This window comes from Gymnogyps californianus, chromosome 10 (genome assembly GCF_018139145.2).
Source record: "Gymnogyps californianus isolate 813 chromosome 10, ASM1813914v2, whole genome shotgun sequence".
NCBI classification, from domain to species: Eukaryota; Metazoa; Chordata; class Aves; order Accipitriformes; family Cathartidae; genus Gymnogyps; species Gymnogyps californianus.
Window position 1 is genome coordinate 14,615,222 of NC_059480.1, and position 22,915 is coordinate 14,638,136.

Sequence of the window (22,915 nt, forward strand, 5' to 3'; positions counted from 1 at the left end):
AGTCACCTCAGGACACAGCATCAACAGACAATTAATGTTACATGTAATGCCAAGTACTCGTGAATGAAAACTAAACAGATGTCAGTGCAGCGATGCAAACGCACTATTGTTTCTCAGATAGTTTAGGCACAACGTGAAAGGTAAAGCTAAAAATGCTTTTGTATGACTACATTTCATTTGATCTTCTTGGCCTACATGTAATGCCCACAGTAGTGCTTGACTTAAAAGATATTCACCTCTGATCCTTACATGATTAAGAGAATATGCAAGAATCAATGAATGTGTTATGTGGAGTGTATGTACAACTCTACTGCGACTAGAAATTTCTACACTCTCAGTTCTGCAGACACCTGACTTATAAGTTTCAGTGAAGTGACTAAGCAAAGAACAAGTTCAGTACTTTTCTTCTCTGTTGGGAAAGGAAAAAAAAAAAGATAATTGGTGCATCCCAACTGTGTTTCCTCTTCCTTTGTCAGAGTCAGCCCCATATTATTCAGGAAGAGGGACAATGCTGTGTGATTAATACCAGTCACACTGCAACAACATCTGATAGACATCTACCATTACATAAAGTAACAATAAAGTGTTATAAAGTTTGTAATCCAGCAACCAAATGATTGCAAAAAAAAATAAATTTAATCAAAATTCACATACAACAGAAAAGAACAAAGTAAATTAAATTCACTTTCTCATATCACGAGTTTATCCAGCTCAAGTAGCAAGATTCTTTAGCCAGCCCCCCTTGAGACTTTCTGCTGTTTTCACAGGTGTGGAATAAAACACACATTATAAATAGTATGCAAACAAAACAAGGCCAAGGGAATAATCTATCAGTTGATCAGTGGGTTGTTATGGTGTATAATTGATAAAAAGCAGAACAAAACAGGTTATAAAAGCAGCACAGAACAACTGAAAACCTGCAGTTTTTTCCTTAAAAAAAATGTGGGCGCTCTTGGTTCTCATAGGTGCTGCAGCTGTTTCTGCTCACCTGCAGGATCTTGCCTTTGATGGGTAAGAACAGACATCAAGTTTTATATTTGCACAATTTCTTCTGCATGAGCAAAAGCCTTTCAATTGACTTACCTGTTTCAAATCCAATCTTTTTCTCCCCTTTCAGGCAGAAGGTGTTTCGTGTGACTCCGCAGAATGCTGAGCAGGTGGAAATCATCAATTCCCTTGCCAGCAACATACAGGTAAAGAACTTAGGGAAGGGGCTAGGTTGCATTTGAAAGGAACATTTCTCCTTTTGTTCAACTAACGTGTATCTTAAAAAAAAATCATGCTGCTGAATTAAAGACTTAATCTTGATTCCATTCAAGTCAGCTGGAGTGTTTCTTCAGAAGGAACAGGGCAAGGTGATAAAGCTACAGCTATACAAATATATTCCAATACCTTCCTAGAAAGGCTGGTTAACCGAGTTGGAATATCAAAGTGCCCACCAGAATTTATTAATAGAATAAGTTAATCTGAAATGCTGTATTCACTGTGGGGTGCTTTCAAGAATGTATTAGGTAAAACATGGAAATTCCAACTACCAGAACTTTTACCATTATAGGCAAAACATTTTGCTCATGTCAATAATCTAAAAATCCATACTCCCAACAAATTGAACTTTTCTTTGGCCTCTAGTCTCTCATGTCATATTTTCTTCTCTGACTTTCCTTTAAAGCTTCCTTTCTCTCCAACCAAGCTGCATGTTTCTTACTGACCTTGATGTAGATATATGATGACACAGTGATATGAGGAAAAAGAATAAAGACAGCAAATGTGTTTTCAATATTTCTCTTCAGCTTTGATGTTGTAAAATAGCTGTTGGTGAAAAAGACACCATTATCTGTAGGATGAAAGGATGGTATTTTTAATGAAGTACAGATGTGGAGAACTATCATCGACAAGCTAGTATAGCATGCTGTAACAGTATTCTGTAGAAGAATATACTATTGGAATGGTGCTGCCAATATTAAGAAAATTAATATACCATGCTTGCTTTTAAGTGTGTAGTATAAAGGGATTGTTTGTTTTCTTTTTCTTTTAAGCAAAGAAAAGATCCCTGAACTACCATTGTTATACAAAGCAATCAGTCAGGACTGATGTAGCAGTATATCCTGGAATAGTCATCTCACTTGAAGACACATAGTTCATGAATATGCCCACCAGCCCCAATTTCCTTTACATTCACAAGATGAAAGGCTGAAAAGGCATTAGGCTGGCAAACCAGCTTTGCTTTCATTGGCCTTTAATAGGGCACTAAATCCAGAGGTCTGGAAGCTGACTTCAGCAAAAATATGTGAAGTCGTAATAGCGCTGTCATTTGTCCACCCTGAACTAAACATCTTCCGAAGGCATAGGTTCCTCATACCAACTTTAGTGAACTGAGTGTTAAAAGCACTCATACAGACAACAGTCTTTTCCAGCTGATTTATGTAAAGTATTCATCTAGCGTCCCTCTGCTACCGAGTCACAAGTCCATTTCTGTCTAACGCTTATAGGCAAAAACCTCCAATGAAATCTGTACAAAGAATGAAAGAAGTTGTAAAGACAGTTATAATATTGACAAGTCTGTATGCACTCAGATGCTGTAGAATACTTGGCATTTGTGAAAATGTCACTGCCATCTCCAGAATTCTGCCATATAAATTGCAGGGCCTAATAAAATCTTCTTAATCAATTTCCAGTTAAAATTTCGGTTGATACTTCTGGCAAGCAAGGTCAGGTCAGTGTAACAGGATAGGAATGAAATTCGGTATATTAATCACAATCAACATCACCATCACCCATACACCACCTAAAAATCACAGCCATATGTATGTATTTATTTGTTTATGTATTCATTTGGCCTTCTTACAGGTTGACTTTTGGCAGCCAGACTCTGTCACACTGGTAAGGCCAAAAATGCAAGTTGATTTCCGAGTTGAAGCTGACAAGTCTTTTGAGGTTGAAGATCTTTTGAAAGAAAGTGGAGTGGAGTATAGGTAAGTTTGTTCTCACTACTGTATTTTGAATAGAAGGAGATTAAATACTGGGGAAAATGTGTTTGATCTTTTCATATTGGTCAACTAATCTTTCTGTCACAAACTTCATCCCTCCTGTGGATGCCTCTACTGGCTTCAGCTTTCCTATGGCAGTTCAAATGGACTGTAGCTGCTCTGCATTAAAGGGGTAAGGTGAAATGTTGAGAGAGGTAAGAGACAGGAAGCAAAGACTTAGTACCAGGAATTTCCCCGAGGTGAAAGCTCACTGCAGTACACAAGGCTGGAGTACGGAGGGGACAAGAAAGATTTCCCACCAAAGACAAAATGCAGCAAAGGTCTAGAAAGAGCCAAAAAGTACACCAGATGGGTTTGCAAGATAGTAGCAGGGAACTGAAGCCAGAAAATGGTGAGCCCCAAGGGCAATCATGAGGGGCTCCCCACTGAGTTCTCTAAGCTGCAGAATGATAGCTAGAAGGGCAAAAAACCCAACTGGTGAAAAAGAGAAGACAGTTGCCAGGTGAAGGGCCAAGGGAGTGGGGAGAACAGATTCCCAGGACAGCCTTGGGCTTACTCAAGTCACACAGCAGATCCATGGCAAGGATTTCTCCAAAGAGAGCACTCTTACTTAGCTTAAATATTTCGTAAGTATATTACCCAGAAGTAAAAAAGCCCTGAGTTTCCATGACTGAATACAACTGCCGTGTAAGTGGAGGGAATAGACCACACTGCCACATTACACGTCCCTGAGAATGGAAGCATTGTAGTGAGTAGTAGCACTAATGGGAGAGTAAGGAGAAAAGAGCAGGACCAGGCAACGGCTTATACTTCATATCTTCCAGTCACTATGCAAGTATTAACCGAGGATGAGAAGTTGGCTTTGGGCTGGAGCAGGGTTGTCTGTCTTCATTTCTCCTTTAGCTCCACCTGAGCATTGCAAATTGGCTCAGCCCAGCTTGATTATCAAGCTTCTTCGATGTGTAATGGATATTCTGTCAACACCATGTACTCAGACACTGAAAGTCAGTATTACTTGATCAAATTCTCATTACTTTATTTGGCTGAGTGGAGAGTTTTTGTCTCTCAGCCCCATTGTTGTTGCCACCAGACCAAACTCCTTCATTGGACACCACACAGTTCTCATGAAACATAACTTTTATGATCTGCTAAATCCGAGCATAATCCATCCCTAAACTTACTGGCCTCATGTTAACCACATCTGATTTGGATGCCGCTAGGGGAACAGAATCTAAAAACACTCTAGAAGAAATCATTTTCAATAATGCCACAGCCCGCATACAGCACAGGAATCCAATTTCAGAGGAATTTCCTCTTTGGCAAAGGAGGAGTTACTCTACATGTGTTAGTTTTTCCTATAATATTCATGAACTCCCTCAGGTCTATGCACAAATCTTTTGATTGCAATAAAGGCCATAATGTCTGGAAGCCGTCCCTGACAAAATTGAGTGGAGCGTCCTTGTGACAACCCAAGCCATTACAATTCTTTTGAAGTGCAGCTGCAGTGCCATGACATCATGTCAATGTAGTCATTTGCACTGTTTGTTCTGAAGGCTGGTGGTGCCTCACAAACTGGCCTCCTGCTCTTCTATCCAAATCACAAATGATCAAGGACATATCCTGGATGAGTAAGATTTGTAAGAATGTTAAGACAAGCACTGGAAAAACAAGAGGACTTCATTTTTTGATAGCCAAGGTTGAAATATAAGCAAAAGGTCCTCGAGAGTATGCTCGACAATGAGCTGTGCCTTTGTGTCAGCCCCAGGGAAAGATGAACAGGAGAGATCCAACCAACCCTGACAGGATGCTGGGGTTTTCTTGCCATTGTGTGTTCTACTTTAATAGCCCACCTCGCATGCAGTAAGGTAGCTTGCAGGATGGATAATGCCACCTGCAATAGAGCTGTCAAACCACACCTAAACTTTGGAAGCTTGATTTGACAGAGAATTTCATCAGGCAAACATCTCTGGGTTCCTGCATGGGAGTGTTACGTTGCTGCTGTCCAACTCTCCTCCAGTGCCATAAGTTCAAGAGAGGGCCCTTTTCCCATTGAGGCAGAGGCAATCTGGTAACGACGTCAGCCCAGAGCTCATTTTCTACACACACTCTGTCTCAGCATTGCCATTCTTCCTAAACCAAACTTTTGCCACCCTTGAGGTTTATTAGTATGGGAGTAAGTAGGCAGGTGCTATTTAGGAGGAACCTATTGCTCCCTGATCATTCTGGTAGCAAGGCTGAGGCAGGAAGTAGGTTGAACCTTGAATCTAATAAATCTTATTTTCAAATGCATAAATCAATCCCCTCACATTTCACTTCACAATCCAAGCAGCCTTAATTCCAGGAAGATCCTGAAATGTCTACCTGGTGCTTACTTTCCTGCTAGCAAATTGTTTATTTCCCTTTATGCTTTTCATGGTGCCTTATTGCAGAGTTCTGATCGACAACCTGCAGGCTGCACTGGACGCCCAGTTTGACAGCAAAGCTCGTACCACCAGACACAGCTATGAGAAGTACAACAACTGGGAAACGGTAAAGTCTAGAAGTTTACCAGTTTATCAGCTCGGTACCTTAGCCTCTGTAGTCAAAATGGCTTCTGATATGCTTGCAGCCTTCTTCCCCTTTCCTCTTCTGTTCCATCCATTAATATGATAACTCCTTCTCCAAACTCTCCTTCCTCTTCTCCTTGACTGCTCATTACTGAGTTAATCTGTATAACCCATCCCCCTACACCTACTTCCTCTACTTCTGCTCCAAGTGCTGCAAAGAAACTCTGGCAGAAATCCAATGACCAGGCTGACATGCTTCACTAGTAATTGCTCTTTCCTGTTTACTCCTTCTCCCATCTCCTCTGCTAAAAAACTTGATTCCATTCCCTGCCCCAATTATAGCTCTTCATCTTCCATCATAAGCTCTCCCCTCCTCCCTCTTTTTTTCACAGCCATGCTCATTTTTCCTGACACGTAATCTTGACCATGTCACTCTTCACATCTTTGCAGTGGCTCCTTATCATCCATTCCATCACAGTTCTCATACTTAAAAGTATGACAATCTCCCTTTCATGTCTTTCCTTGCAAAAATCTTTCATTTTTGTGCCGATCATTGCCCACTAAGCACCTGTTACATTTTCAAACAAGAAAACTTGTATTTCCTCTCCAGGTGGTATCTATAGAACATACACAGAACTAATAAATTTTCTTCCACCAGACCTCCCCCCCCCCCCCCCCCCCCCCTCCAAAAGTCTCCTTTTACAAAGCTATTTAAAATTAAGAACAAAAGCTCCTCTGACTCTGCAAAGGTTATTGGCATGCAAAAAAACACCAGCATCCATAAGGTCAACCATTATTTCTAGTATTTCCTTGCCAGTTTGTCTAGATCTCTCTGCTGTTTCCTGACTTTTTTTCTTAGTTCATAGATAGCTCTTTGGGCATGAAATGCTTTTTTGTGTGGATGTGACAACTTTTTCGTGAGCTGCTGAAGGCACCTGTAACAAAGGGAATCTGCTCCAATATTAAGATAATAAAGGCTGTTATAACTTCCCATAAATAATAAAAAGAATGAAGGAGATATTCTTTCTTTTGTATCTGGCATTGGTGGACTGTTCCTACAAATCCCTGTCCAGCACTTCTGTCAGTAATTCAAGAATGATGATGAATAAGAGAGCCATGAAACTGAAAAACATTACAACATGTAGAAGATTTAAGGCATTCAATCCACTTAGCTTAACAAGAAAAAACAGTTTTCTTTTGTTAAGAGAGTTTAAGGGGTGACAAGGTCATAATTATATAGGGTCAGCATTCAAACGGTTTTGTAATCCACCAGCCATACTCCAATGATGGGTTTAGATAAATTCATACTAGAAAATCTTAATTCAGACATATAGCTCTAGTACAAGTAGGAATTAATTCTTAGAAATCTACAAACTGTATTAAATATTAGGTCAAGTTAGATGCTCAGAAGGACCGTTCTGGCTTGAAGTCTGTGAATTAATTAGTCTGGACCTGAGGAACAGAGACATCAGCAAATTTAACCTCCTTATTAAACAGATAGCTGCTTGGACTGCTGATATTGCTGCTCAGAACCCAGACCTTGTCTCTCGCAGCGTAATTGGGGAAACATACGAAGGACGGCCAATGTACCTTCTCAAAGTAAGTGCTTTGATTTTTTTGTGCCAGACTTTTTCTCTACTAACCTCCACAAGATTATGATGTCTATTAAAACAGCAATGATGCTAAGCTAGTAATATACATTTTGCAGAAAATCTAATACATTTTGTTCACTACCACGATTTTTTCAACTTTTAAGATTTTTTTTTTTTAAAGGGGCAAAATGAATTAACAGAAGTTCAGATACATAAATTCAACCACACTCCTGAGAGCTATCTATCTGAATAATCATCTACCTTTATGTTGTCTCCATCTGTTGTTTGTAAACCCATTTACTCTAAAAGGACCTATAAATGTCAGTCTCTCTAGCAATAGGCAACAAATTTGTACCTTCATCATATATAATTTTGTGCTGGTTTTGGCTGGTAGAGTTAATTTTCTTCACAGTAGCTAGTATGGGGCTATGTTTTGGATTTGTGCTGAAAACAGTGTTGACAATACAGGGATGTTTTCGTTATTGCTGAGCAGTGCTTACACAGAGTCAAGGCCTTTTCTGCTCCTCACCCCACCCCACCAGCGAGCAGGCTGGGGGTGCACAAGGAGTTGGGAGGGGACACAGCCGGGACAGCTGACCCCAACTGACCAAAGGGATATTCCATACCATATGACGTCATGCTCAGCAATAAACTAGGGCGAAGGTGGGCCGGGTGGCTGCTCCTCGGGGACTGGCTGGGCAACTGTTTTCATTTGCATCACTTGTCTTTCTTGGGTTTTATTTCTCTTTCTTTGTTATTTTCCTTTTCATTACAATTTTTAATTATTATTTTTATTATTATTATAATATTTTATTTCAATTATTAAACTGTTCTTATCTCAGCCCATGAGTTTTCTCACTTTTACCCTTCCAATTCTCTTCCCCACATCCTGCTGGGGGGGGAGTGAGCGAGCAGCTGTGTGGTGCTTAGTTGCTTGCTGGGGTTAAACCACGACAAATTTTTTGGCGTAACTCTTATGAACAAATAAGATACGATGACTTAAATAAAGGTGAAAGGATAAAGATTACTTGCCCAAAATTGCATAAACATTTACAATAACATATCATTCACGCAAACAAGATCAACTCTTAGAGACACTACAGGAAATAAATCAACAGTGCAGAATAATCAAATAATTGGGGGGCGGAAGCTTATCTACATTAATAAAAATGAAATTATTAAGAGTCTATTGTTTTAGCTTGAATATCATGGTCAGCTACAGCTGAGAGCACTCCACAGATTTCCATTTAATCAAGAAATGCTATATTTGTATAAAGTTTGACTTTTTAGGTCAGCAAGCTGACTGCCTTGTTCTGCATACAAATTATTTTGTTCAAGACCTGGGTTTTTTGTTGGTTTTTTTCCTAGATGGGAAAAAGTGGTCCAAATAAGAAGGCCATCTTTATGGATTGTGGTTTCCATGCAAGAGAGTGGATCTCCCCTGCTTTCTGCCAGTGGTTTGTGAAAGAAGTCAGTAAGCTTAATGATGAAAAAATATTTTACGAAATGCAACTATGTTTAAGAAAATCTTAAGTAAGCAGCAAGAGCTGAGGCCACAGCAGATTGCCTTTTTACCTCTAAATACCTGTCCACACATCCCTTCTCTCACCTCAGATGGTTAGGGTGTAACTACTTAAACCAGATCTTAATGGTTGGACCTGTAATCTTTCAGCAGCTTAAGACTACCTGAAAGCATGTGTAAGAGGTACTGACAACTACAAGGACTACTTACAGTCTATAAATTTCTTTTTGCACCTGTAGTCAGAGAAAGGTGAGAGACAAGCAAACAGGTCTAGTAACACTATAAACATAGTCATGTTCTTTACATAGTCATCAGGAGTAGGGAATAACAAAATTCAAGGGCACATCAGAAGGCATCTGAATGCATGTCAGAACAGCCGTCTTCCTACAGCGTTAGAAGCTGTATTCCCTGCAACCAGCTTTACTCAGTAAGGCAAGAGAGAGGGTGGAAACCTACCCTCAGCTAAGCACAGAGTGCACTGAGGAAATGTACCCAAGAGAGGAGGAAGAGTATAGATGAAGCTCCCTAAACTCCACTCAGGAAGAGGGAAATGCATATACATCCCTTTGAGCTGCCACTTCAAGTTGTACGGAATGGTCTCTAAAACATGAGACTATATTCAGGAAAGAGCTGCACAGGTGAAGTTAGCTTCGCTTCAGGCTGGAATATTTGAGGCCTTGAATTAAACAATTTTATCTCCTTTATCTTTTCCTTCTCCTCACCACCAATATAAAGCAGGTGGGAGTTATCAAATGCCACACAGTCTTCTCTACAGAGAAGAGGTATATTCCTCCTCAGTGGGGGGAGATCAGTCAACTTAGCAGAACAACTCATTGATTGAATCTCAAATTTTGTAAGAATTTCTGCTTCAAGATTAAAAAAAAAACAAACCCAGAAGCAGCAGCTGGGATTTAAAACCCAAGTAAAGGAAAGCCAAAGTACGTGAGTGAGCCATGCTGGCAGAGGCACTGGTGGCAAGTATAATCTCAGTCTTATCAGACAGCCATGCGGTTTTGTGTAGGGAGCAGTGGAAATTGAAAGTGGCATCTCAGTGGAGTCAATGGGAATGTGATTTCATTATCTCCTAATAAGGCTGCAGACAGTATGTGCCACCATTTTTCTCTTAGCAATTCACGTCACTACAGCTGTCACTTTCACTGTCTGGTCACTTAATTCATGGGTATACCTGACACCAGCAGTGGCTCTGCTCGGTGGATCCAAGTGTGGATAGGCAGAAATGCTTTAAAAGTGCAGTCCTCTGAGTGTCATCAGCGGTTCACTTGGGATTGCTTCTAGACATAAAAGTAAAAAGAAAACTAGAGAAAAACATGAGCAAGGTGGATTGTTATATGTATCTCCAAAAAAACCAAGCATAAAAAACCAAAACAGGAAAAAGTAAGTTCTAGCAATCTGAAACTGCTTTTCTAGATTCTACATCCAACCTTCCCACTTGCTAGTTACAGGACAAAAGATGCCTTTCTTCATTGCATTGCTCCCTGTCTTGTCCTTTATATCTGTGTAGAGTAAAGGAAACATGGGTGCAACATACTTCTTAGAGCAAATTTCCATGATCGTTGCATGCTCCCTTGACACCGATATAAATCTGTGAACAAGCATACAAAGTGCCAGGCCATGAACAACCAGGATAGGCAGGATAGGCAGGATAGGCAGAAGTTCTTATGATGTTTGTTATTCAATGTATGTCTCTGGAAATGTGCAGGGAAAAATCTGCCTCCCTGTGAATATGTGCATCCACAGCATTATGACTGGAAATGTGTAAGAATGTTCTTTGGAAATATTCTCTATAATTTTGGTTATTGATGAAATTTCTCTGCACAACAGACATAAAAAATGGGAATAATGATTCTTCCTTCTCACATAAATTAAACCCAAACCTTTAAGGTAACAGGATGTAGGGAGAATATATGGACAGGAACTTTGCTCTGTCTGTAAACAAGAAGCTAGTAGATGGAAATCTCTTTCCAGTGATTTATTATCCTGTTCAAAATCAACATTGCTTTACCATATAATTTATCTACGAGAATAAGATGGCTTTCTAAGAGCAGTGTGGTTTGAGTCAGTGTAAATCCTCTAAGTATATGTAATATCAGAGCTGCCATATCACGTGGTGGAGTGACGTAGATGACTTTGCCCACCACATTCATTAATTCCTGATCCAGACCCAGGCCTTTAAATACACACAGGAGATACAGATCTATGAAGGCATCATCAGCTTTTTCTACTTTTCTCCAATTAGACTGTTGAGACCTATGGAAAAGACACTGTCATGACCACACTTCTCAACAGCTTGGACTTCTATGTTTTGCCTGTTGTTAATATTGATGGTTACGTTTACGCTTGGACAAAGGTAAGTACATTCTTCTTCCTCAAGAAGAGTATTGCTGGAAAAGCCAACTGTTAAAACTTTCTCTTAGTTTTGATCTGTGCTTCACCATTCTGTTTCAGGATCGCATGTGGAGAAAGACACGCTCTAAAAATGCTGGTGGGACTTGCCTTGGTACAGATCCCAACAGGAATTTTAATGCTGCCTGGTGCAGTAAGTGTCTCCTAACAATAGCTGCAAGCAATCATACAGAGGTGCAATAGCCAAGACGCTTAATTATGGATTTTCCCTACCTGATGGTTGGTCCAGCTCAAGCTTAAGTGAAGACCACCAGTATAGCATTGTGGAGTAGCTTCTGTTCAATCTTTGGAGCAGTTTTGTGCAAAAAATAGACTTTGGTTACTCGTGTCATCAGTATGGCTACTTCTATGAACATACATATATACACACGCATGCATGTATATACACATATATACACTTACACACATGTGTACGCACACAGGCACATATATATACACACACACACACACTCCTATGAGTTCAGAAGAGAAACCAAAAGAGTTTTCTTTTGGTTGGTTTAACTCGGTGGAGAGGGTCTCTTTTGAGTGGTTTCCACTTGGCTGTTTCCTGGAAGTGTCCTAGAAATGGGGGAGATACGCAAGGAGAGGACTGGTAAGTACTGAAGCAAATCAATATCCCAAATCACTTACATAATATAGCGCTTTACATCAATACTCTTGTTCTTCCAACTATGCACACTGTACAGGGCATATTTATTTAATGCCATGTCATGTTGTCCAGTGTCTTAACTATGCAATAAAATATTCTCTCCTCTGATATGGCATGTGTGTCAGCAGGATTTCCAAGGCTTACCTACAAAAGTGGTGTAACATGACTCTCCTAACAACCAACTTTTTTCATTAAATACTCATTAAATTCATTTTTCTTCCCAGCTCTTGGGGCCTCAAAAAACCCCTGTGATTCCACTTACTGTGGCTCTGCACCTGAGTCTGAAAAGGAGACCAAGGCTTTGGCTGATTTTATTCGTGAACATCTTTCTACAGTCAAGGCATACTTGACGATTCACTCCTATTCCCAGCTGCTACTGTTTCCTTATTCATATACTCAGGAATTACCATCAAATTACGAGGAACTGGTAAGTCTCTTTGTCATTTTGACATAATGAAAAGAATAAGTAAAAATCATCACTTGCTATTTAGGTCCATTTAACTTCGAGCAGTTTCTTTAACATCTGGAAAGAATCTGTACTGCCAGTTTTTGAAAATGCTTCAGTTTTTCATAGCAAGAAGAAGGGAAACCGTGATGGCTTCAAGACAGTTCAAGCACATGATAAACTTAAGAGCCTTATTTAATTTCCACATTCACAATGAATTTGCCGTAAGGTCAGGTCTGTCTTCCAGTCATGCCACACAGAAATCCACTACGCTGTGCAGCACTGCTTCTTCCTGACTGAAAAGGTTGCTGTGTATGTAGCTTTAATACATTACATAGAAACATTATGCCCTGTAAGTCAAGCTAACAGCTTGACAGATTGTAATAACTATGAAATGACTGAACTGGTATCATCAACAGCAGAAAAGGACCTCTGTCTACCACTTCCTACCAAACCTTAGCTCTCACTCAAGTAAAATGGTGAAACTCCTGTTGATACAGGTTCAGGATGACGAGGCAGTTTTTGTCAAAAGCATAATTAAAAACAGTTAGATACAAAACAAGGTAAAAAGTTTCAGTTCTGAGGCCTTTCTAAACAGTTCTGGATTCAAACCCAACTTTTATTTGGAAGAGGAGAGGATGAATGTGGTGTTTTAAAGGACAATGCCTCTTTTATTCATCCCAGAGAAAGGCCACACCCTAATGCCATTTAAGTAAGATAACAACAGTCTGGAATCTATTTTTTTTATCCTTAAAAACAGAGAGAGGGGTTAAAACTATTAAATGTGTATAAAAGTTGTAAACATTTTATAAGGCCAAAAATCAACAATCATGAATAATAAAATTACTTCAGTTCTCTGGCATATTAGCAATTAGAAGCTGTTGGCAGGGAAAACAACATAGCAAAACAAAACAAACAAATCTTGATTCCCCCTCTTTCCTGGATGCTGTCAAAAGTCCAAGGCAACAACACTGTGTGTTGCTCTGCTGTGCAGGTTTGACAGATTTATGAGTGCTCCCAAATAGATGTCATGATTCTGAAGCACAAATACAAACTGGGGCCAACAGTGAAGTTTCTTGTTACATTTTTTACAGCTTAAAAGAGAGAATAAAATTAAGATTAAGATTTTGGTTTCTTAATTTATATTCCAGAAATTTTTAATTGTAATTATTCCAGGGAACTGTAGTAATTTCTTGTCTTCAGTTTTTACAAAAGCTTCACATTTCACACATTGCAGTTCAGTCTAAAGTAATAAAACAACACAAAACCCTTGAAGCTTCTTTGTTGTCAAGATCACAAAGTTCCCATGTGTTAAAAATTTGCATGACATTCTGCCCAATTTTTTGAATCAAGAGCAAATGTGATGAAACATAACAAAATGTACAGCATGTTTCTCACAGTATTAAATGAAAAAAGTTTACATTGACAGCTCATTATTAAAACAATCCTTAACAATAAGAAAGAACCTATGTGCTTTTCTATGTTTTCAAATTCTTTTATTAAATTAAACTTTTATATTAGCAATGTTCTATTCTAATACACAGTAAAATTTATTGAATCACCCATACTAAGGTTCTACAATTTTATCAACAAAAACTCTCCTTTCCTGCCATAGAGGACAATTCTGCTATTACCATTCAGCATAAAAAATAAATAGCTCAGGAATTCAGGCTATATATTTCTCTTCAACCATTTGATTTCACTTTGTAAGTTAGTCTTTCTAACATCACTTTATCCTATATTTTAAATTGGGCACACTGATCCCAGAGGGAGTTCCATTATTTTCCACTACAAAGCAATCACAAATCTCACCACCATGACAAGGTGACCTTGTAAGTGTGTTTAACATCTTAATTAAGGGAAAATATTTCCTCTATTGGTGATCCCAACAAAAAGACAGCAGGATCCCAGAGGTGTTCAACTTGTGCAGTATCTGATTTTAACAAGGGAAGACTTCTTGCCAAAAATCCTTCTTTTGGAGAATGAGATCAGAGTATCACCCAATCAACATGGCCTGTAGTTGGGATAATTAAACAGAAAGGGCCTAATTCACTCCAATGTCAGTGAATTAAGTAGAAAGACTGACTTTAACAGGCTGTGAGTCAGGTTCGAAAGTGCAGCTTTTCAGGTTACTTCAAATAACTAAAACACATTCATTTAAGCTGTGACTAAAGAAAATTTAAGATTTTCAATCAACAATTGTACTTGCTTGAAATGAGACAGCTACAAAAAGAGGTATTATTTTGTATGCCAATTGTTGTGTTTCATGTCTAAAAGTTCTAAGTTTAGAATTTAGAGAAATGCTGAAGAATGAGAATCTCAACTTTTAACAGAAATTAAAGGCAAATAAAAGGGTCATAAATAATTTTGCAAATGAAGAAGCAAAATTTATAGCGCCATTATCTTATCTTAGATGTTATTTTTACTCTGACAGACCTAATAAATTAAAGGAAATATAGTTGCAATTTCTTATCTCTTTCAGTGAGCAACTGGACATGTGCTTAAACAAAACCTCACGTCTGCTTATCATTAACAACATTTTGCTCCATCGTATTTAGTTAAAGGTAGCATTAATACCATGGGGCTTATGCTGCATTCCAGTGTCTTAGATACAGGAAGGCACAAAAATTGAGTAATTTGAGATTGAAGACACTAAGTCTGCAGAAGAGAAAGATCTAGAGAATGCTTGTACCTTCCTTTCCTGCAAGCGTACTGAACAGTGTGTCCTTGGGGCTCAAAAGACTTTTTCTGTTCACAGCCTCACGAAATCACCAGAAGGCATAAAACTGTTCTGGTTTCGGTTTCTCAGGTAGAACAGGGCACTCTCAGAATCCCAGACATCCTTTATGCTCCCTGCATTGCTATAGCAAATCAGAACAACCTCAAAGTTACTGTAACTTACTTTGAGTCAGGGATTAGAACTATCCCTCAACCACCCCCAGCCCTGGGGTATAAAACATGACGTAAGTCACGTCTGTCCCTTCCTCCCCACAACTTCCCACTCCTTAGAGGCAAGAGGATCTCTGAGGATCTCAACCCCACAGGTCACAAGTATTTTCCCAAAACTTTTCTTCCTTTATTCAGGGTTGTTGTTTTGTTCCCCACCCCCCAACACTCCCCAGGGTGTTGCACAAAACTTTCGCTGTTATCCAAACAGCACTTGAACAACAAAAATAAAAACACCCAAGACAGGAAAATCTAGGTCAGGAATTTCTCAGAAGTTACACAATATTCTTGTGATGACACCCTGAAAGAAATATGTACTCCTTTTGGTGAATCACATGTTGCCTGCTTCATAATCCTCTTGACTTATTCTTTACTATACCCTGGAGTGTTACCCTGCACACAGAATACACACTTGAATCCATCTCCTACAGAGAACAGAAGCATTAGCTTTTCACAATTAAAAAACGTGCTTGGCAAGACCAGTATCTCTCCACACCCCAAAAAGATTCTTTTCATCTTTATTTTACTATTCACTTTTTTGTCCTCTTGCAATAAAGAACTCTGTATTTAATCACACTTTTCATAAACAGTTCAGCCCATATTTTTTGATCAGTTCGTATTTTGGCCTTAGCTTCCTAATAGGTCACCCTATGCTTTCCTCATTTTCAGCAGACAAATCTAGCTTTATCAATTCCTGTTTGTATTTGAATTGGCTCTGAGGTATGATTTGATAGAGCAGAGGAACGTGCATTGTGCCCTGCCTTCCTTTCCAGGTTCAATTCCATCTCTCAGTTAAACAACAAACTCAGCACCAAAAACATGTCTGCAGCCAGCTCATACTCATTGTCAGATTAATGTATGTGTATTATTACAGTTCGGCAGGCTGCAGAACATTATATTAATTTACAACCCAAGATAATTTTCTAGACATGGGATTTCACTTTGTATTACTTGAATGTATACTGGCCACATTGGTTACTGTTTTGGCTCACCAAAATTCACCTTCCATAGTGGGTTGGTCTAGCATTTCATTTCCTCTTGAGTGCTTAAAATAGGATATAGTAGAAAGTGGAGATATACCCAGAGTCTGTGCAGCCTGCAAGAAGAGTGAATTTCAAATATATTGCATGACTTTGTGAATATCAGTGTGATTATTTAGCCTGATGCCTGGGAGCAAAGTCTTTTCACTCCTGACTGTATTCCTGAATGTGTTTAAGATATACGAAGCCCTGTGGGTAAGATTTTTTGAACAGCAAAAATCCTATCGTCTAAAAGACTGGGACATACCAATGAGGAGTTGCAACCTATGCTGTTGTTGTATCTGTGCTGTTGCAAACTCCTGTGATTGTACTACTTGTTACAAGTAAATATTGTTAAAGTCAACTGGGAAGCACAATAAACAGGAAAGTGGGCAGAAAAGCAATATTTGGAATTGGTTTCACAGCTCCTCCAGCGAGTTTGCCACAACAGATGTCCCGCAACAGAACTGCTCTGTATTGACAGTCTTAAAATTGTGAAAATGATGTTTTTAGTAGCAGCATCTTCTAGAGGAAGCTCAGGTATGAATCTGGCTGAAAGACAAGAGTCTCCAGCAGGTGTAGGGCACATTCACCTTAACTCAGTCACACTGGAAACCCTCTCACCAGGGATCAATTTCTTAAACACTCTGTGAGACTGCCACAGAGAAACAGGCTTGCAAAGAAAAAAGAAGCATCATACTAAAGTCCTCCACTTGGCTGGATTTCCTGGACTCTTGGGGGACATGCTTAACTATGAGCATAACAACAGAATAGTGAACTAAATTACACATCAGTCATGGACTCTTCTGAGGGGAGTCTGTTTTTACTGGCAACACAAGAAGCCTCAGAAGTTTAGCTTCACTTGGCTAAAGCTAACTTTGCAAATAGCACATTTTCAGACTTTCATTACAAAGGAAGTTGAGGGTCACTTAGGTAGCACGTGAGACCGAGGTGAAGTGAAAATACAGTTTTCAGCCTCGGGCAAATCAGTCTGCAGTCCAGTGAGGGGAGAGCGCAAGAGGTCCAGTCAATCAGTGAAAAGGCTTCTCCAGATCACTGTCAGACTGTGAGGGCAAAGGGAGTTGTCCACATGCAGCAGCTGCATCATCAGCGTCCCTGAAGTGTTTCAAAACAGCCACAATTTGCTGGCAAATCTAGCCTGATGATACAAGAGTAAAATGAGGGAGATGCTCCTAAAAAAATTACCTATTAACACACAGAAGGTGCTTAGCCTGTTAATTTATCTTGTTAGTTCAAAACTCCAGAACTGGTGAGAAAGAGAAGCCAGTAACATATCCTTCATTAAAAGCTAATAACTGAAAAAATAGGTTTAAAGGTTGTGAATTATGTAAGATAATGGCAACTGAGAACACAACTCTGCTGTCTCACTGGCCCATACATTCTGTACACAAGATCAAGCAAAATATTAGTAATTGCTGTGTAAACACAGATGGGTGATCAGCGCAGGGAATACCACCTTCTGCTGAAATGACCAGCTCTGCGAGTTCAGCTGCGAGTCAGAAGCTGAAAAGCCATTTCTGCTCCCAGTTACAAGGTATTAATTTGGAGTTATTTCTAGGACTTCAGGGCGCCAGTTGTTTCTCTGCTACTATAACTCTCAGCAAAATTTTCCTTGCAGGGATTCTTAACAGTAAAAAAAACCCAAACAAACAAACTCCAAACAAACCACAACAATTCAGTTAAGCCAGTTGTGCAGAGAGATCTAGAAAATCACTCAACAGCAAAGAGTATCCTCAAAGGTCAAAAAAATACCTATTTTTCTCCTTGCAGCTGTATTCCAAATAACATACAGGCTTGAAAATCCAAGCCAGTTTTCAAAAGCTAAATATCACTTTCCCTTTTGGAAAATGTTGGGTGTTATTTATATACCTCTGCATAAATCTCCACGTTATTTCTTTTTTATGGATGGTTCTGAGTAATTGTGCTATTTAAAAAAAAAAAGAAAAAAATTTTCCTTGTATTTTGTATTTATACTCACAAGTATTTACTTAATTTTTATTATTCCTGCTGTTTTATATTATATTATTAAGAGGTGACTTTAGTTCCTATAAAGTTGAAAATTTTTTTTTTACCTTCAGGTTTTGGACTATAAATCTATTAGGAAAGCAAATGGTAGAGAGTCACTTAAATGAAAAAAATCAGATATCAAAACTTCTGATAAGTTTCATTTCATGATGAAGTCATAAATACTCAGTCATGTTTTTCACTTAGAGAGGGTCATTTAGAATACCACCTCAATCTCCAACCTGGAGAGCTTGAGGCAGCTGTTTATTTGGATTCCAGGCTCTTAACAGCTGGAAATCTCAACTGCTCTTTCTACAAATCTCTCCTTTTACAGCTTCCTGGCCAATAATACAAAATCCCTCAGGTAAAAAGATTTCCTGACATACTTTTTCTGGTATCTGTTCTGGTATGATTTAAAGCCGTCATTTGGCAGCTGAGTGAAAGGAATGCCCTATTCTTCCCAAAGAGAAGCTCTCTACCGTGCGGTTTACTAAAAAGAGAGCAAATACTAGTTACCAACAGGTCCATACATAGTATCAGACTATCTTTCCAAATTTAATTTCCACTTTGCATATATTTGAAAAGAGGAAGAATCAGTTTACATCTAAAAATTCGTTTACTGTTGAGAGAAGATTTGACTCAATCTCAGCTGCTGCTTAAAGGTATATATTATAAACAAAAGACAACTGAAGAAAACATGGTATCACTAGCAGATAGTAGTCTCCAACCTCTACAATTCCCTCAACGTGTGTGAAAAATTATTCTGGATTTTAGAATATCAGCTTGTTAAGGGATTAAAAAACCCCAGCCAAACAAAAAAAAATCCAACACTGGAGAGAGCTCAGCTACCCCAATTGCTCTGAATCCAAGATTGTGAAATGCAAAGCAACAACATTCTTCCTACAATTGTTTGTGTTTGGACAATAGAGAGGCCAGAAACCAAACCCCACATGCAGGTACAGCCAATGTTATAGGTGGAAGGACAAGCTTCAAATACTCTTTGGTCTGCCTTGTTTAAATAATCTTAACGTGCTAAATGACCACAAATTCCTACAGCAAACTCCCATAATTCTAGAATGTTCAAAATCCAGCATTCAGCAATGGGGAAACACTTGCAATTCTGCAATGAAGTAGGCTGCCAGTGCTAATGCAAACATATTTTGATGCTGTTTTGTAGAAGCTAAGAAAGCTTTCTCACTTAACTAAGATTTTCTAAACACATTGTCCAATATGCCTTTTTGAGTAATTCACAGGAACACTTGAAGCATTAGGATGAACAGAGAATATTTTACAATATATCTTCCACTGGGAAGTAAGCCAGAGTATAACCTACAGAGAAAGAAGGGGCTTGAGAAAATTCCTGGAATAGTAAGCCATTCAGCTGCAAGCTATAAAGAAAGATATGGCAACCCATTGCTTATTCTTATACTGAACATCTGCTTTCAAAAATCATTCATATTTATCATCTGTTAGTAATAGTTTTCATGTTTTATTACCAACATGCTGTATAATGAAGAACTGGAAAAGCCACACGTTCCAAAGAAAAGTCTGTAATTTTCCTTAATGCAAACATACAAAGCTTCATAGTACTATTGATGGGCCTGATCCAACCCTCACTGAAATCAGTGGGAGTTGAATGAGTCCCTCTGTGCACAGGAAATGAGTTGAAATTAATGAGACTACATATGGTTCCAGGGTAATGTATGCCTTTTCTGGCTGTTAATATTTATAAGACCTTAATCTGCTTCCACTTGTATCAGTGTTCAACTCCACTGACTAAGCTGACTCTACTCTGAATTTATAGCTGCATGAATAGAAGGAAAAGAAAGGCTATTGTATGTTTGCAATTTACTGTATCAAGTTATTACTATTCTCTAAGATTCTCTTATCTCTAAATCAGATTCCTTATTTAGTTTTAATCTCGTACAAGTTTCTTCTACGTACAGAAAATCCTGTACCTATTGTCCCCTTACCTATCCAAACTATACTGGACTATACAGCAGGCTGTACATCAATAGAGCAATACAAGGACTGGACTATACTCCATTAAAACTTGGAGAACGAGTTCTTTACTGATAAACTCTTTTCACAACAACAGGACAAGCTGTGCCTTGTCAGCTACTGACATCTAGTCATTCTGAGAGGTGAACAACAGTTTTCAAATAAAACCTTCTCAAGCACGGCTTTTCAGTTTATTCAACAATGTATTTGCTGAATTTGACTCAATCTCAGCTGAATGTATTCAACAATGTATTCACTCAGAAAGCTTCTGAAAATCTGCATTTATCATTCTTTTCCTACAGAATTCCATTGCTCATGCTGCATCCAAACAGCTGGCCAGTTTGTATAATACCAAATATACATATGGCCCAGGAGCTACAACAATCTGTAAGTACTGGCCTAAATATACTAGCCATCTAGGTTAAGTGCTGCTAAGACTACCAAATGCAGTTTTCTAGTGATTCTTGTTCCTATTCCTAAGTAGTCCGCTTCTTTCTTCACCCGCATATACTCAGAGGTATATCTGCAATCTGTCATTTCTAAAATATGGGATGATATATTGCTTAAGGATCCCAGGGAGTGTGTGACACCCTGGACGGTAAAGTGATGTGGTAAAGTGTTTAGGAATTCATGTGCATAGCATGAATTCTTAAATCATACACAGCTTAGATTTAAACATAAAAATCTCAACCTGAGATTTTCTGCATTTCCAGTATCTCCAAGGCAAAGTGAAAAGATGATGTGAATCGTAAAGAATGGCTTCAACCACTCTAGCAACACAGATAATTATTTCTTTTACTTTGCATTACAGTCTGAGAAACGTACTAATTACAATTCCATTCTTGTACCCTTCTTGGGAACTCAGCTGTCAGGATATGGCCTTTGCAGTGTCAAAAGCCGAGCTGAGGTTGCCATATCTAGATTTCTAGAACTTTAATATCTCCTATATTTAAGATCTCTTAATTTACTTAAATATGGAAACTAATCTCTTTTCCCTATTTCTCTTTCCTTAAATAATTTAAAAATCCTTTAAAAAACAGTTTCTCCCAATTTTTAGAATATTTATGGACATTTTTCCTTTAAAAATGTTTTGGTGATTCTTAGCAATTCTGGAGGCTCCTTCATTAGCAAAAGAGACTGCCTTCATTGTACCAAAGTACTGGAAAGGGAGGGTCCTGAAGAAAAAGACGGAGCTGATATCCCAGATCTGCGGTTCTTTCAGATCTGTAGGAACCTCAAAAAGCTACCCAGTGAGAGGGTATTTGCTTCTGATACCAAATCTTTATAAACAACCCCATGCAAGCATGCCATTCTCCTGTTCCTTAGACATTCCTCCCATGGTCTCCCCACAATATTGACAAGGAGGGAGCAGTTTAGCTTGTTTACATTTGCTTGCATGCATCAGCTGGAACGAAGCTCACAAATGGCCTAAAATCACAGAAGCTTTTCCACGAGCAGGAAAAATCAATCAGTCCACTGAATATTCCTTTTTATCTGTCCTTTCTGCATTTCTGGCTACGTGACTTGACTCCAAAGTATATCACATTTCAATGCGTAGCCACACTTTTCCAGTTAAGCTTTATTTTATTTCTTTATCAACAGATCCTGCTGCAGGGGGCTCTGATGACTGGGCTTACGATCAAGGCATCAAGTACTCTTTCACTTTTGAGCTCCGAGACACTGGTAGATATGGTTTTATTCTCCCTGAATCTCAGATAAAGCCAACCTGTGAAGAGACTTTACTTGCTGTTAAATATATTGCCAATTATGTCCTTGAGCACTTGTATTAGAATGGAGTTCTAAAAACTATTAAAGAAGGCTTTATTCAAAGATGCCTTCCTTTTTATTCTTCCCTAACAATAGGGTTTTATTTCTCTTTACTTAATGTTCTTAGTCATATCCTTAGTCCATCATAGGTCAATAGAACTACAAGTTTGTCAAGAGAAATTATATCTTTTATTAAAGCAACTGATATAGTCAGGGGGGTCTAAAAAGAAAGAGCACAAGAAGCTTAATCAACTTAAGGTAAAGGCTGCCTTAATGATTAAAATCATCTTTACACATAGCAGATGGGCAGAGCATTAGAACTTACACAGCCTGGATGCTAAACAGAATGAAAACAGCTAGGTGATTCATATAAATGCACTTTCATCCAACTATTCATTGCCTTAATGGCAACAGTAGCAAGGAAAAGTTCACATCACATACTTTTAAAATGATGTTAGCTGTGACATGCTCTTGTGAATTTTCTCAAAACCCACCCTGGATCTGTCCCACCACTGAAAACTCGTTTGGATCTGAGGTCACTGCTAGTCTGATCTGAACTCGGTGCTGAAGCTTATAATTACTGTTAGTTTTAAAGACCAAGACTTGATACAAATCATGCTATAAACTACCCTGCATTTAAGGCTCTCACACTCACTACAGTAGCATCTCTCAAAATATTCTGAGTCCTGGTACTTCCTGGGGCCCCACATGTTCCTACTGTCATGAGCAGAAGAATCATAAACAGCCATAAAGACTAAGTCTGGTGATAAATGATTAACTGTTTCTTTCATGAGAAGCTGTAAAGAATTATCCCCTCCCTAGCAATTTTCTGTACAGGTAATGTGGGTCTGATTGGGTCAGAGTGAGTGAGAGTGATAAATAGCCACTCTGGGCAGCTTTCTCATGCAGCTGCAGAAAATGCGTTTGGCATTTATTAATGCTGTTTAGAGCTTGGCTAATATGGGGGACACTCTGCAGAAAGATGGGAAAAA

At 38.7% G+C, this 22,915-nt stretch overlaps 2 protein-coding genes across 3 annotated transcripts in view; one reads left to right on the forward strand and one right to left on the reverse strand.

The window, feature by feature from the left end:
* Positions 1–22,915, reverse strand: part of LOC127020208 (nuclear cap-binding protein subunit 2) — a 42,288-nt gene that overhangs the window by 2,549 nt on the left and 16,824 nt on the right. Inside the window, exon 5 of one of the 2 annotated variants that reach the window (XR_007767032.1) lies at positions 11,585–11,629. The exons of the other annotated variant lie outside the window; for it this stretch is intronic. The gene's annotated coding sequence lies outside the window, so the exon portion shown is untranslated. Of the gene's footprint in view, positions 1–11,584; positions 11,630–22,915 lie in introns of those variants that run through there. 2 annotated transcript variants of the gene reach the window in all.
* CPB1 (carboxypeptidase B1) lies at positions 941–21,946 on the forward strand. Its single transcript, XM_050902681.1, has 11 exons — positions 941–1,011; positions 1,118–1,193; positions 2,848–2,972; positions 5,417–5,516; positions 7,031–7,132; positions 8,494–8,595; positions 10,905–11,015; positions 11,114–11,204; positions 11,945–12,147; positions 20,459–20,543; positions 21,759–21,946. The coding sequence occupies exons 1-11, from the start codon at positions 941–943 to the stop codon at positions 21,944–21,946; spliced, it is 1,254 nt and encodes a 417-aa protein (XP_050758638.1).

Excerpts from the sequence above, each read along its gene's own strand:
- CPB1 (XM_050902681.1), top strand. The coding sequence starts at position 941 with ATGTGGGCGCTCTTGGTTCTCATAGGTGCTGCAGCTGTTTCTGCTCAC. Across the intron at positions 1,012-1,117 it reads CAGGATCTTGCCTTTGATGG|GCAGAAGGTGTTTCGTGTGA; the intron begins GTAAGAACAGAC and ends CTCCCCTTTCAG. Across the intron at positions 1,194-2,847 it reads CCCTTGCCAGCAACATACAG|GTTGACTTTTGGCAGCCAGA; the intron begins GTAAAGAACTTA and ends GCCTTCTTACAG.